The sequence below is a fragment of the Alnus glutinosa genome, chromosome 10 (assembly GCF_958979055.1).
Source record: "Alnus glutinosa chromosome 10, dhAlnGlut1.1, whole genome shotgun sequence".
In the NCBI taxonomy this organism is placed as follows: domain Eukaryota; kingdom Viridiplantae; phylum Streptophyta; class Magnoliopsida; order Fagales; family Betulaceae; genus Alnus; species Alnus glutinosa.
This window is the reverse complement of record NC_084895.1, coordinates 8,542,466-8,556,637: the sequence shown is the minus strand read 5'-3', so window position 1 is coordinate 8,556,637 and position 14,172 is coordinate 8,542,466. Positions and strand designations below refer to the sequence as shown.

The following is a 14,172-nucleotide window of genomic DNA, read 5'->3' as shown; positions in this document are numbered from 1 at the left end:
TTTTACTAGTAGGGCGCCATGGACAAGTAGGTGCGAGGGGGTTTCAATGTTCGGTTGGTGGTAGAGCTGGGTTAGGTTATGGGTGTCATGAAGATGGTGGTTTGGCTTTGGGTTTCCAATCAGTGAGGAAGAGTGCAGCAAATGGTGGATGTGTGACGAAATTGTTGGCTTTGGTGGTTTGCAGCTATGAGGGAGTATTGATGTTTTCTGTTCTTGTTTGGGTGGATTAGGAAGCAGAAAGAGAGAGGTTTGTGATCTCAGCCATAATGTTTGTGCAGGTCTCAGTCCTGTTTAGCCACAAGTATCTTTTGTAGAAAATTCACGTGCTCAATACATGACACAAGTCCCATGAGTGAATCTGACAGAAGTGGGAATTGTTAGATAGAATAGCTGGGTACTATAGGAGGTGTGACAAAGAAATTAAAATCCAAGGGAATGTCATAGAAAACAGCCAAAGTATAAGGGGTGTAGATGCTATTGCGCTTTAATTTATTATGATCACCAGTGAACAAATTCCAACCACAAAAAGGCTCAAAACTTGGATTCCTTTGAAAGCACTCCAAAGGCACCCGGACACAAGTGGAGCAGTTTAGTCAGGTCAAAAGCTCAAACAGGTGTAGCAAAGAAGCAATTTAATCAAAACATAATATTGTGAAGCATGTATTAAAAAGTGAAAACATATGACAATAGCCAAAAGTACTAAAAACATTAGGTTTGCAAAGGTGAGTGTAGGTGATCTGAAGATACTGATCATAAATTATGATAAGGGGATGACAATGATTTAAAACGATGACAAACTATCTCCTTTTTCCAAGAACAATAAAAGCAGCAAATGCCAGATTGCAATCATAGCCTTGTAAGACCACTCTTGCCGATCATACAGGATACACAAAATGATGGTAAAATTAATTTACAAAAGACCAAAAAAGAAAGAACATAAGAGGGGGCTAGGGGAGGATTTTATGACAATGACTGAATAATACCAGTTACCATTCACTTGAGCGTGAACCAGTGTACAGAGATGCAACCCAAATCCAGTGATATCAACTTTCAAAGGTTCTCCATTCTTCTCACCAGGTGCTCCATTCCATCCAAGAGGAGCAATTGAAGTCGCCGTGCGAATAACAGGAGACTCAACAATATGCCCAAGCTCTACAGTGCCTGCAACCGAAAGACCAAGCCACTGTTGTAGGTGTGGAAACTGAGGCAGTTGCTCGATTCCTAAGAAAGATGAAGGACTATCACTCATGCACAGGTCAAAGATTCTGCACAAAAGACAAAGCTGCATCAAGTATGATGCCCACAATTCCTGAATTTTCATGCTAATCACGTCAAAAGGGACCATCCAAAGTTATGCATCTAAAACATTAGCTACAACCTTCAAGTTCTAGTGATATCCTCTTATCAAAAAAAAAAAAAAAAAAGTTCTAGTGATATCCTTTTGACAACCTACAAGAGTCCAAGTCTGCGTAATTCGGATGTTATGAAGTTATGGCCATTCTAACGAGATGGTATTGTCATCCTATAATTCCAAATCTGAGAATATCTTTTCAAGTAGACAGCGCAAGAAACAATCACGCTTTGAGGATCTAAGTTGTCAAATTTATTGAAGTTGCATGGGAAAAAGAAAAGAATAAAAGAGATATTAAAGAATTAATTTATGATTTTGTACTGTTCCATTTGCTTAAAACATACCAACAAGTCCTATTACCAACCAATAATTTCAATAAAAACTTTTTAACCCATATAAGAAAATTCCTTGGTCTAATACCAGTGCCCATGGATCATGATTTGATTGTGAAAAGGTGACTTAACAAAAAAGGATTTCGAGGGACAATTGCAAATAAATAACATCAGTTCAGAGCTAGTTTTGTTAATATAATAGATAAAATTCAAGTGCATACAAGAAACTGACAACAATGCAACCATTGACTACCAATCTGGGGGCAAAGGAACAATATACAAGCATAACTGAATTGTGATATTGACAAATGTAATGGGTAAACTTTTGAATCTACAATAATTCACACCTCTGAAATCGAGACCGATATGACTTCATGGAATGTGATTGAAAGCGTTCCCTTAATTCCGCAATGACAGATCTGACCTGAAAATGTCTTTGCCAGAAGAAAGTAAACAAAATGAGATATCCCAAACAAAATGAGATATCCCAGAAGATACTACTACCAGCTACCACTCATGATTATGAAGAGCTGTCAAAATAAAAATAAAAAATATCTAAACATCTTGCTGCCCCAAAAAGAACCCAAAAAAAAAAAACACTAATAAAAAGATGGCTAAACAAAGGAAGCACATACCGATGTCAACTTTGAATACTCTGCACCTGATAGTGGTTCCACTGACGAATTCTCCAAGAGATAAAGCTGTAAAACATAAAAGGCTTCTAATGAAGTCACCAATACAAAGAACCGACCAATCAAAAAAGACTAATAATATAAAGAACAGAACCATGTTAAGTATGTGAAAACAGGAACCTCAATAAAGACAATTAATATGGCAAACATCATGTGATGATGCCTCTAATATTGGACAGAGAAAACAATGACACTTTCTTTTTTCTTTTTGATAAATAATGATTTCTTTAAAAACCAAAGAGCACACCCAAGTACACAGAAAGTATACAAGAGAAACACCTAACCAAAAAAATATAAAATGTCAAAAAAGTCATGAAAACTAGAAATAAGAGAACAATCATAGGCAGCTATCCATTGGAAAAGGGTATAGAAAAATAAGGCCTTAAGCTTCGCCACCGTCCTCTAACTGTCTTTAAAGGCGGCTATACACACATTCTCTAATACCACAATGTATAGAATATTGGTTGGCACTGGAATTTACTTTACATAAATTACTCTGGAAGACATCATTGGACTGGTTTGGGTTACAAGACTTAGGCACCAAATTGTTAGCAAGTCAATAATGCCGCATACACTCTTTAGGACTGGTCAGAGACCCCAATGAGAATCAATACACTACAACAAGGCAACCTAATGACTATGAAACAACTAGGACAAGCCACCAAAGAAATAACAAAACATGGATTGCTAGCAAGTAGCAACAACATCAACATTAGAAATTAATAATATCAGCTACTTTTCCATCGCTCATGCATGTAACTCAGTGATGACAAACTATTAAAAGAGAAAAAAACAATAAAATGAGCATGAGTTCATTGTATATACCTGCCCAAATGGTACATAAGAAGGTAAATAAGGCACTCTGCGCCAGGTCCTACTATCTCCACCTTTAATGCTGCCTTGTTCTTCTACCTTTCCACTTGTTGCTACATCCAGGGGCCCTTTATTAGTGTCAGGAAACGGCTTAAGGGAAATGCCATCTGAACCCTCTTGGATTTCGAGAGACTGTGGTTCAACTACTTCATCTTCAGCCAAAGTTGTTGCAACAGAATTAGCTAATGAAGACGTTTCTACAGAGTCAACTCGTTTTCCTGTATATTTCTTGAACTGTCTCTTTACACTCTCCAAAGGAACAAGCTTTGAAAGTCTCCAAAATGAACTCTGTACAGGACCCAACCCCAAAACCAACTGCTCCCCATCGTTCTCTATCCCCTCCTCACGTTTTAACTTTGATAAATTAGTAGATTCAGCTTCAGCAGGCATTGAGAGAGCCTGTGCATTATAATGATGAAAGTATGCTGGAGAAAGGATGCGAGGCACCAGATCTTCTGGAATGCAGTAACTCTTGAAATAATGCTGCCAACCTTTACGATTAACATAACTGAAAGAAAATACAATAAAATCAAAACATGGATTTATTTTCTTAACCAACTCGAACCCCCATTATTCAGAAATTACATAGTTACTAAGAAGATTATCAGAAACCTACTTTCTTAAAGCAGCATTTCCAACTGGGGGCTGGGAGAATGTTATACATTTAACTAAAACCTGTTCACTTTCCTTAGATGATGATGAAGCAGCTATGACCCTCAAAATGGCAAGAGTAGCTAATGCTGCTACCTACAAAGACACAAAAGGGGTAGATGACAGGTATATTATGAATAATTTTCTTTGATATGTAAATTAGTTTATTGAAAAGGCCATAGGGTCGCAGCCCAAGTATATTATGTCAATTAATCATATGCAGAGAACTGGCTGAAACTGAAGCAAAACAAGCTAATCAGACTCACTGCTCCACCAAGTGAATGTCCACACAATACAAGCTTTCGCTTCTTCTTCTGAGCAAGCCTGTATAACTCCAAAGCAGGTATCCCTTTAGCACGAGCCAAAAAACCCTAAAGAAAATTGGAAAGAAAAAAAAATCAGAAAGACACTACACAGACAAGAATACTACATTAAGCATGTGTAGGATGGAGGAACAAGGAAACCAACACATTGGCATATAGAGGATAAGAGCTGCATAGCAAAGTGGGGGAAAACAGAAATAAGAGCTAAGATATTTGACATATGCTAATGAAACATGATCAAATGACCATGAAAACAATAACTGCTATCTTACCCGATGGGCAGCAGGTTTAGATTTATCTTTTAATTGCTTAGATTTTGATTCAAGGGGATTCCACACCAAATTTCCCTTTCGACTTTCATGTTGTTCAGATTTAACAGTTTCAATTTCCTCAGCATCTTCCATGGCATCCTCATGAAATATAGCACCTTGCAGTATATTTGCATCAGCCATGACATCCCTTGATTTTTACAAAAGAAAATGAAAAAATAAAAAAAATAAAAAAATCATAAAAATAATACAGACTAAGGCAGCTGATCAATACATTCAATCATCCTTACTTATACTGCTTTGTTCCAATGAAGGAAGCAAATAAAGTGTCACCTGCTTCTGCCAACAAATACCTGCAACAAACAACATGCAATTAAGCTCTATGATAGAACAAAAAATTACAAATTCCTTATTCAAAATGAAAATAAACAAAACACCTTGAAGAAAAACAAAGAAACAATACATAGGTAGACATATAACTTTACTACTTCATAGGAAACTAGAGCAACTTTCCTGGACATCTATAATGTCACTACTACCACACCTACAGTCAACTAATATAATTGTAAAATTTTGAAATTTCAACATATCCAAAGTTCCATATCTTTGTTTGCACCAGCCGCCATTGGAAATCGAGTGCGATACACTTAAAGCATTTGTAGACAAAAATCAGCCATCAAAACTCTAATATATTTAATCTTCCATATTTTACATTTCTTAACAGGAAAAGATCTCTGCTGCATGGATGCTTGTTATGGTACACAGGACAATACAGAAGCATGACGCACAACTTGAAATATCATACAATAAGAGTGGATTGATTTATGCTTATAGAGATTGCTTAATACAAACTCAAAACAACGTAATACTCTGTGTGTGTGTGTGTGTGTAACCTCTTTTTTCCTAAAAACTTGCTTATCCACAGTTATTCTATATGACTTAAATAATCGCCATTCAAAAGAGGGACGAAAAGGAAATGGAGAGGTAATTTACTAAAAAGTAATACTTTCAGAGGGTAGTAGCTAATTCTGTAACTCAAAGATAGGCCCACAGATGGGAAACTAAAAGATATTACAACACACATATCGTGGGGATCTCATGTGTGGGTCATGAGGAGCTGTTTATGGCCCTTTTGACACTTATTGAATAACAACATCGTCAGGAAGAATCAGCTGCTCTCTCTAAACTTGGTATGAAAGGCAATAGGGATCTAAGAAATTTGGAGTGCTCCATCAACTATGATGCTAAAGGTGAGTGTTCAAGCCCTGGAAAAGGAAAGAATAGGGGCCTTCCAGTATTTTTATGAAGCCTAGGTTACTCTCCCAGAACATGAGAGGCTTGAATGAGGGGAAGAAATGTCTAAGGATTAGGAATTTGCTCATAGATTAAAAGGTGGATATTATTTGTTTTCAAGAAACTAAGCATGAAGTCATGACCCGTAGCATTGTGCACAGTTTATGGGGGTGTCATCATGTGGACTCGTGTTGCTTGGATTCTAGCGAGGCTTCATGTGGTATTTTGATTATGGGACAAGAGCGTGGTAGAGAAGATAAATGAGTGTGTCATGGAATTCACCTAGGCTATAACCTTCAAAAGCGTTGAAGATCATTCCACATGGGCTTTTACAGGTGTCTATGGCCCTAATTCTGATAGGGATAGAAGGCTTATTTGGAATGAGTTGGCTGGTTCGCTTAGCTGGTGGAACTTGCCTTGTTGTATTGAGAGTGATTTTAATGTTACCTGTTTCCCTAGTGAAAGGTCGGCTGAGGCCCTTTTTTCTTGCAATGATGGAGTTCTCTGACTTCATTTTTTATCAAGGTCTGATGGACCTACCTCTTATTGGTGGTACTTTTACTTGGTCGAATAATTGGGATCCTACCGCTTGTTCCAGAATTGATAGATTCCTTGTCTCTCCAGCGTGAGAAGCTTGTTTCTTGGTGTTTCCTAGAGGAGGCTCACTCGACTTTGTTCGGATCACTTCCCAATCCTCCTTGACTGTGGTGATGCTCTAAGAGGGGGTCTTTCAAATTTGAAAACATGTGGCAAAAGGCTGAAGGTTTTGTGGACAAGGTGAAACTGTGATGGATTCTTATCATTTCCTAGGTGCGTCAAGCTTCGTTTTAGTTAGCAAGTTCAAGGCTTTGAAAACTGATTTGAAGAGATGGAACAAGGAGGTGTTTAGCAATGTAGAAAGGAAGAAGAAGATCCTTCTAGAAGAGTTACGTGTTTTTAATGTCCTTGAAGAAGAAAGGAACTTAGGCGTTAAGAAGAAATTGAAGACATAAGTTGTTAGTGAGTTAGAGAGATCTGTTCTCATGGAAGAGATGAGTTGGAGGCAGAAATCTATGGTGTTGGGAGGGTGATAAGTGCACTAAAGTCTTCACACTATAGCTAACTCCAAGTAGAGATCAGCTCACATTGTCTAGTTTTATATACCGAGCAAGATATATAAAACTGGAAAGAGACTATTTGAAAAGTTATTCCAACTATTTTAGTGTGGAGCATTTGGAAAGAAATGAATTGTTGACTCTTTGAGGATAGTGAGAGACCAATGTGCTTTTCCTTAAATCCTCATTTCTGAGATTGCTTTTGGATTGGGTTATTGTATATGTTCCCATTTTTTCCTCAGGGAATCTGGTAGATCTAATTTGTTTTCTAAATTGTAGTAGCAGCTAAGGCCTCGGCTCTCTTGGTGGTTCCAATCAGTGAAACGTGAACTTTGCTAGAGCGACTCATAATTGGGAGGTGGACGTCTTTGCCCCATTCTTTCAGGTGTTGTATTCAGCTAGAGTGAGACGAAAAAGTGATTGAGCTATGGTGGGTCTGTTACAGGCCTCCATAACGAAGGATGAACAATGATAAATTGGATAGATTTAGGTAGGATAATTTGAGGTATCTTGGGCCTCCTATTATTAGAATTATTCGAGGAACCCTAAAAAACTCCCAAGCAACTATAAGAGTTGCCTAATAATTTTCTTCCTCATACTGAATAAGGGCGTCTCTAATCTTCTCATACATTTCCTCAGCAAATGGTGAGGTGGAATGATTTGTCATTACTCCACACCATGGCACCTTTTCTGCTTTGCAAAGCTCAAGTAAATTAAGTTGCACATCTTGTACCCACACCATTATATAATTTTTTTTGATAAGTAATTGCAATTATATAAAAAGCGCAGAGGGGCGCAACCCTTATACACGGGAAGTATACAAGAGAACCCCTAACAGGGACGAACAGAGAATAAATTTAAAAATTTTACATAAGTAAAAGAACTCAAACTATGATGGGGCGCTATCCAAAAATATAAAGTATTGAGCAACCGCTTCCGAAGCTCCACCATGGATGTCTCTACATCTTCAAACAGCCTAGCATTCCGCTCCCTCCAGATACACCACAGCAAGCATAAAGGAGCTAACCGCTAAGCCTCAATAGCAAGACCACCCCCAAGCGCCGCCCCCCAACTATTCAGCAACTCCAACACCGTACGTGGCATAACCCACTCGACCCCAAATAAAGTAAGGACAAAGCTCCAAAGAGCCTTGGCTACCTCGCAGTGAAGCAACAAGTGATCAATAGACTCCTCACTCTTCTTACATAAACAACACCACTCAATTACTATCACCTTCCTCTTACACAAGTTATCATGCGTCAAAATTTTGCCCAAAGCAGCTGACCAAACGAAGAAGGCCACCCTAGTTGGAGCCTTAACACGCCAAATATTCTTCCAAGGAAAACACGGGACAACAGGGCCACCTTTCCTAATAAGCTCTTTGTAGAAGGATCTCACCTCAAATAGACCTTTTCTAGAGGGATTCCACACTAACCTGTCACCCTCCCCATGTCGAGCCGAACTGGAGAATAGACGATCGAAGAAAGAAATGATCATATCCAACTCCCAATCCTAAATATGTCGCGTGAATAGAACATTCCACTAAATAGCACCATTATGAACCACCAAATTATCTTCTACCGTCGCGTCTTTATTCCTTGCTATATTAAAAAGAGCTGGAAAGCATTGCTCCAAGGATCTATCCCCACACCACCAATCTTGCCAAAAGCTAATATTTGATCCATTCCCCAGTTCAAACCGAACAAAATTACGAAATTCCTCCCACCCCCTCCTAATATGCTTCCATACACCATTATATAATTGTGAAACAAATTCCTTGCGTCTACACCACCCTGCACTGGACTGATGTTCCATGATTCAAGATCTCTTTCAAAATCAGCAGTTGCTATTAATAGTTCAGTTACATGCGACTATGGGCTAGATGGAGGCCATACAGAAAGGAAACCTCTAAGCCTGTTCCACAACTCAGTGTTGTAAACAGCAGCCGCAATGTTTGACAGGTCGATTGAGCTGGGAAGTATATGCTGGTTGTGGATCTTGATGTCTACCTGAATTTCATTGCTTATGTTGACACACAGATTCTTCATCTTTACGTATGCCGTGGAGATGGTAATGGAGTCCATAAGGAAACCTTCAGAGTTGCCCGACACAAACTCATCAGTCTCTGCCATGTGCTTCCAACCATCTCTTTTTTGCTGCTGTCGTACAAAGGCAGAACATTAGACATGGGAGCCACCTTCAGAGTTGCTCGACACAAACTCATCAGTCTCTACCATGTGCTTCCGACATCTCTTTTTTGCTGCTATCGTACGGAGGCAGAACATTAGACATGGAAGGCTCCCCTGTCTAATGTTCTGCCTCCGTACGACAGCAACAAAAAAGAGATGTCGGAAGCACATGGCAGAGACTGATGAGTTTGTGTCGAGCAACTCTGAAGGTTTCCTTATGGAATCCATTACCATCTCCACAACATACGTAAAGATGAAGAATCTGTGTATCAACATAAGCAATGAAATTTAGGCAGACATCAAGATCCACAACCAGCATATATTCCCCAGCTCAATCGACCTGTCAAACATTGCAGCTGCTGTTTTCAACACTGAGTTGTGCAACAAGCTTAGAGGTTTCCTTTTTGTATGGCCTCCATCTAGCCCACAATCGCATGTAACTGAACTATTAATAGCAACTACTGATTTTGAAAGAGATCTTGAATCATGGAACATCAGTCCAGTGTAGGGTGGTGTAGACGCAAGGAATTTGTTTCACAATTATATAATGGTGTGGGTACAAGATATGAAACTTAATTTACTTGAGCTTTGCAAAGCAGAAAAGGTGCCATGGTGTGGAGTAATGACAAATCATTCCACCTCACCATTTGCTAAGGAAATGTATGAGAAGATTAGAGACGCCCTTATTTAGTATGAAGAAAAAAATTATTAGACAACTCTTATAGTTGCTTGGGAGTTTTTTAGGGTTCCTCGAATAATCCTAACAATAGGAGGCCCAGAATACCTCAAATTATCCTACCTAAATCTATCCAATTTATCATTGTTCATCCTTCGATTGGTCGAGGGCTCTAGGTAAGATCCTTATCGTAGATAACCTCAGGAAGTGGCACGTCATTGTGATGGATAGATGCTACATGTGTGAGAAGAATTGGGAGTTCATAGACCATCTTCTTCATTGTGACGTGGCTTATGCCATTTGGATTGCCTTTTTTAGTAATTTTGGATTGTCTTGGGTTATGTCTAGAAGTATAGTTGATCTGTATGCTTGTTAGTAGACTTTCGGTAGTCCGCAAAGTGCCACTGTGTGGAAGATGGTGCCTACATGCCTTTTATGGTGTTTATGGAGGAAAATAACATGACAGAAGTTTTGAGGACCAGGAGAGACCATTGGAGATTAAGTCCTTATTCTTCTAAACTTTCTACCTGTGGACAGCTGGTTATATGCCTCCTTTGACGATTAGTTATAATGATGTCCTTGCTCTTTTTGCTCTTTCTAGTTAGGTGTTTCCTTTTGTATACTCCATATGTACTTAGGAGCGCCTAACACTTTTAATGATATATGTCGATTACTTACTAAAAAAAATGTATTTAATAAAGAAAGGTGTACCAATAGACTGGCAGAAGAAAAATCATTTTAAAAAAAGTATTCAAGAGAAATAGAACAAAACACACCTGTGAAGAACATGATCTGAAGAAGGTTGCACACGTTCCAAAGAAACAACATGCCCTCCAAAGTCAGCCTTAAATTTATTTACAGCTCGAACCAACTCAGCAGCAGGTCTCTTCATATATGGAAGAATAGATACCATAACTCAAAACAAATTCAGCTCAGTGCCAAAACAATTTCAATTAAGAACTATTCCACCAACAAAAACAAAGTCGTATTATATGGGTCAACATCATTTCATGTTTTTATTGCATTCCAACTTTTTAGACTGTCAAAATCAACAGTATAGACAATGGAGACACATGTATGACACTGACAGACATCTCTATCTTTATCTAAAGCCACCTTCTGATCAGAACAACAATAGGGCTTGAGGGGAAACAATGTTATAGTGATTTGCTGGTAACCTCAAAAAACACAAGATAATTATAATTGGATGGCGATTATGTGCAAAGAAATTGGGGAGACAGCAGACAATCACCTTCTACATTGTACCCAGGGAATTATAGTCATTCCGAGTTCTTTGTTTGGAGCTTCTGCAATTACGCTTAAGTTGGTAGTGGTTACTTGCGGGTTGGAGAGGCTATTCCAAGAGACAACTATGTAGTGTTGTGTGGACTTAGCAAAATAAGTACTGTTTCTTGGAATGCCATGCCGTCATGCTTGGTGTGGTGATCCAGGTAGCAAGGATATAGTTTTATTTAATTTAGGAGTCAAGGGTATTTCTACAATTTTCACATTCTAGACATGGATTGTAATTTGGTCCATTAAGTATTGTTTTTGGGTTTGTCCATATTTTTGGGATTCTATTAGTTATTTAGTTTGGGCTTATTATTAAAACTTGCTACATTCAAGACATATTAGGGCAAGGTTTAGTCTTCCATAAATGCCAATGTAACACTTCCAATTCAGTAGAGGACATGTTTTATGAGAAATTTGGAGCAATTATGCTCATGAGATTTGCGTGAAGCAATCCTTTTCTTCCTCTCCTTCTCTTTGTTTGTAGTTTCAAGAAACTTTATCTCAATTTAAACACTAAGATGCCCAAAGTAAAAATCCTTCAATTAAATAGGCGTTATCTAACTAGCTTTAATTTCATGAAAGAACTACAAGAGAATGGAGAAAAGTTTTTTTTTATTCTTCTTCTTCTTCTTTTTAGAGGCAAAAAGAGAAAAAATAAAACACAAACGAAGTGCTAAGAGAGAGAAGGGGCTGCAAGCAAGAGAGTACAGAAGAGGGGATGATTAAATTAGGGCAGATAGCAAAGGTGTGTTGAGTTGAGTTAGATCAAGGGGTTCATACGTTGAAAGCACTTGTTGGACATTTTTATGCTCAAAAGTAATATTACAGTGCCTCTTATTTATATTTAAATCACTGAATGCTACAGATATCTCAGGCAAATTAACTTTCTAAATAAGTAGAATTCATTTCAAGCTAGGTCCAGGCCTATCATCATGAAATCAAGACAGAACTGCAAGCCTTAAAAGCCTTTGAGTCAAAAGGTAAAAGTGTTGTTCTAAAGTGGGAGCAGTACTAGAAATGTAAGAACCCTTCCACTCAAGTGTCAAGCAAGCTGCATTAAACATCCATATTACTCATCATTGAATCTAAATCTCACTAATAAAGAAAATGGGGAAACGGCCATGAACTAAGTTCTAAATGTGAAAATATTTAGGGTTTGTAAGTCGTATTTTCAGAAAATAGTTTCTAAAAACTATTTTCAGAGAACAGATTAAAAAAAAAAATCACAAATAAGATATTCTAGGTGGCTTTGCTTTACCTAAACTAAAAAACAGAAAACAGTTTCAAGAAATACCATCTTGGTGTTCTCAAAAAACAGTCATTTTGAGTTGGAAAATGCTCTGAGTACTATAGTTTTTACTACAATCTACTCACAAACTGATGTAGTAGTCCACATAGCACTTACCACATAAGCAACAATCAAATTTAATTTTAGTGACTGACGTAGTAAATGTCACGTAAACTTACAAGTCCATGTGGCACTTACCACGTCAGCTACAATCACATTTAATTATTTAGTGGATGATATGATAAGTGTCACATGGACTTTGTAAGGGGCTTGTAGTAAAAGCGTACTCTTTTGAGTTAACATTTTCTTTTAAAAAAAAAAAAAAAAAAAAAAAAAAAAAAAGAAAAAAAAAGATGAAAACAAAAAACTCCTACTTAAAAAGAAAACTGTATCTTTTCTTTTTATAAAAAATGGGAAACTGTTCTCAGAGAACAGTTCACACTTTTCTTTCTACTAATTATACAATAAGATAACCAACACGAATGATAAACAATGTCATTCTAACTAAGAGCTAAAAAGGCAAAGGAGAGCCTTTAAACTCTACTATTAAACTCCTTCACTTAAAGCCTCAAAACTACATCGAATGTGCACAACCATATTGCCATTGTTTTTATATTGGAATGATAAAAAGAATACAAAATAATGGTCACGTTTTTCACATACAAATAATTGAACGAATTTAGAAATATTAACGCCCAGTGATTGTCAACTAGTCGAGCACTCAAAATTATCAACAAGCGCCACATGCAATTTAACTAAAACTGCTTATCATTACTGCCCCTGCATTACAAGGGTCAAGGGCTAAAATCCTACATGCATGTAATAAACCCCACATAATACAAGCTCATACCAAGATCATTTCTCCTTCCTGTACTCAAATTTCTCAAAAACCATACAACTAACGAAAGAAAAACCAATACTTCTGGCTCAAGAAACAACACAATAAGACAATCTTCTCCAGATCTTCACTTTCCTTCCATTCCTTCACCCTTCTCATAAACCCACCAACCGACTCTTACCGTGTAATCAAAATCAACAATATCCTTTATTTTGCTGAAGTTTCTAAACAAATAAAGAAATAATTTAAGCAATTCAAAGCGTCCCAAAAATCCCGTACCTTGTAAACACACTCGGACAGGACCATGCAGCAGAGAATGTCCTGCAAGTCCGAGACGGACTCGGCCTTGAGTGCGCGGCAGAGTTGATGGAGCTGCTTCTTCCGGCGCTCGTACTCTTCCTGGATCCTTTTCCTCTGCTCCCTGTCGTTGTTGTTCCACGGCCACCGCATCCGCCATTGCAGAGGCCCCCACGAGACCTTGGGGATCTTGGCCCGCTGGTCTCTGATCCATGACTCTACTCGGCTCTGTAAGGACTCCATTCGTGACCGTACAGAGGATGTTGTGGGGATCGAAGAAAGAAAAAGAGGAAATGGGGCGTCTATTGTTCGACTGAGAGTGATGGGGAAATCTTGGTTTTTTTTTTCGTTTTTTCCTTTGCCCCCTCCCGAATCTTGGTTTGTTTGCAAAGCATATGCCCCCAAGCCCATCACAATTCCGTGCGTTTTTCTCTTTTGTTGTTGGGGCCTGCCGGCCTGGTGGCTTAAAAACGTTTTGTTTTTAACAAATAATTATTTGGATTCGAAATAATTTATATAAGTGACTATACTAGGCTATTTATGAAATTCATTTGACCAAATAAAAAATAAAAATATATATATACATATAAAATTAGTACATATGATTGGTCTAACTTATAAATCGCTTCATGTGGTATAAAAATTAAATCAGAAATCCTTCTAGTCAACAAAATTGATAAATCACTCACTGAAGTCATATTTTGTCCACTAAC

General features: G+C 37.9%; 1 protein-coding gene across 2 annotated transcripts in view; it reads right to left on the bottom strand.

Annotated features, from left to right (window-relative positions):
• Positions 1–13,867, bottom strand: part of LOC133879728 (uncharacterized) — a 28,407-nt gene extending 14,540 nt beyond the window's left edge. The window contains exons 1-10 of one of the 2 annotated variants that reach the window (XM_062318442.1): positions 13,442–13,867; positions 10,520–10,629; positions 4,782–4,844; positions 4,495–4,681; positions 4,166–4,270; positions 3,865–3,995; positions 3,201–3,756; positions 2,319–2,384; positions 2,031–2,117; positions 984–1,282 (exon numbers count right to left, since the gene is read on the bottom strand). In XM_062318442.1, coding sequence (XP_062174426.1) covers positions 984–1,282; positions 2,031–2,117; positions 2,319–2,384; positions 3,201–3,756; positions 3,865–3,995; positions 4,166–4,270; positions 4,495–4,681; positions 4,782–4,844; positions 10,520–10,629; positions 13,442–13,702 — 1,865 coding nt within the window. In that variant the 5' untranslated portion in view covers positions 13,703–13,867. The remainder of the gene's footprint in view (positions 1–983; positions 1,283–2,030; positions 2,118–2,318; positions 2,385–3,200; positions 3,757–3,864; positions 3,996–4,165; positions 4,271–4,494; positions 4,682–4,781; positions 4,845–10,519; positions 10,630–13,441) is intronic. The other variant, XM_062318444.1, reaches the window with a different exon arrangement.
• Between the last annotated feature and the right edge of the window lie 305 nt (positions 13,868–14,172).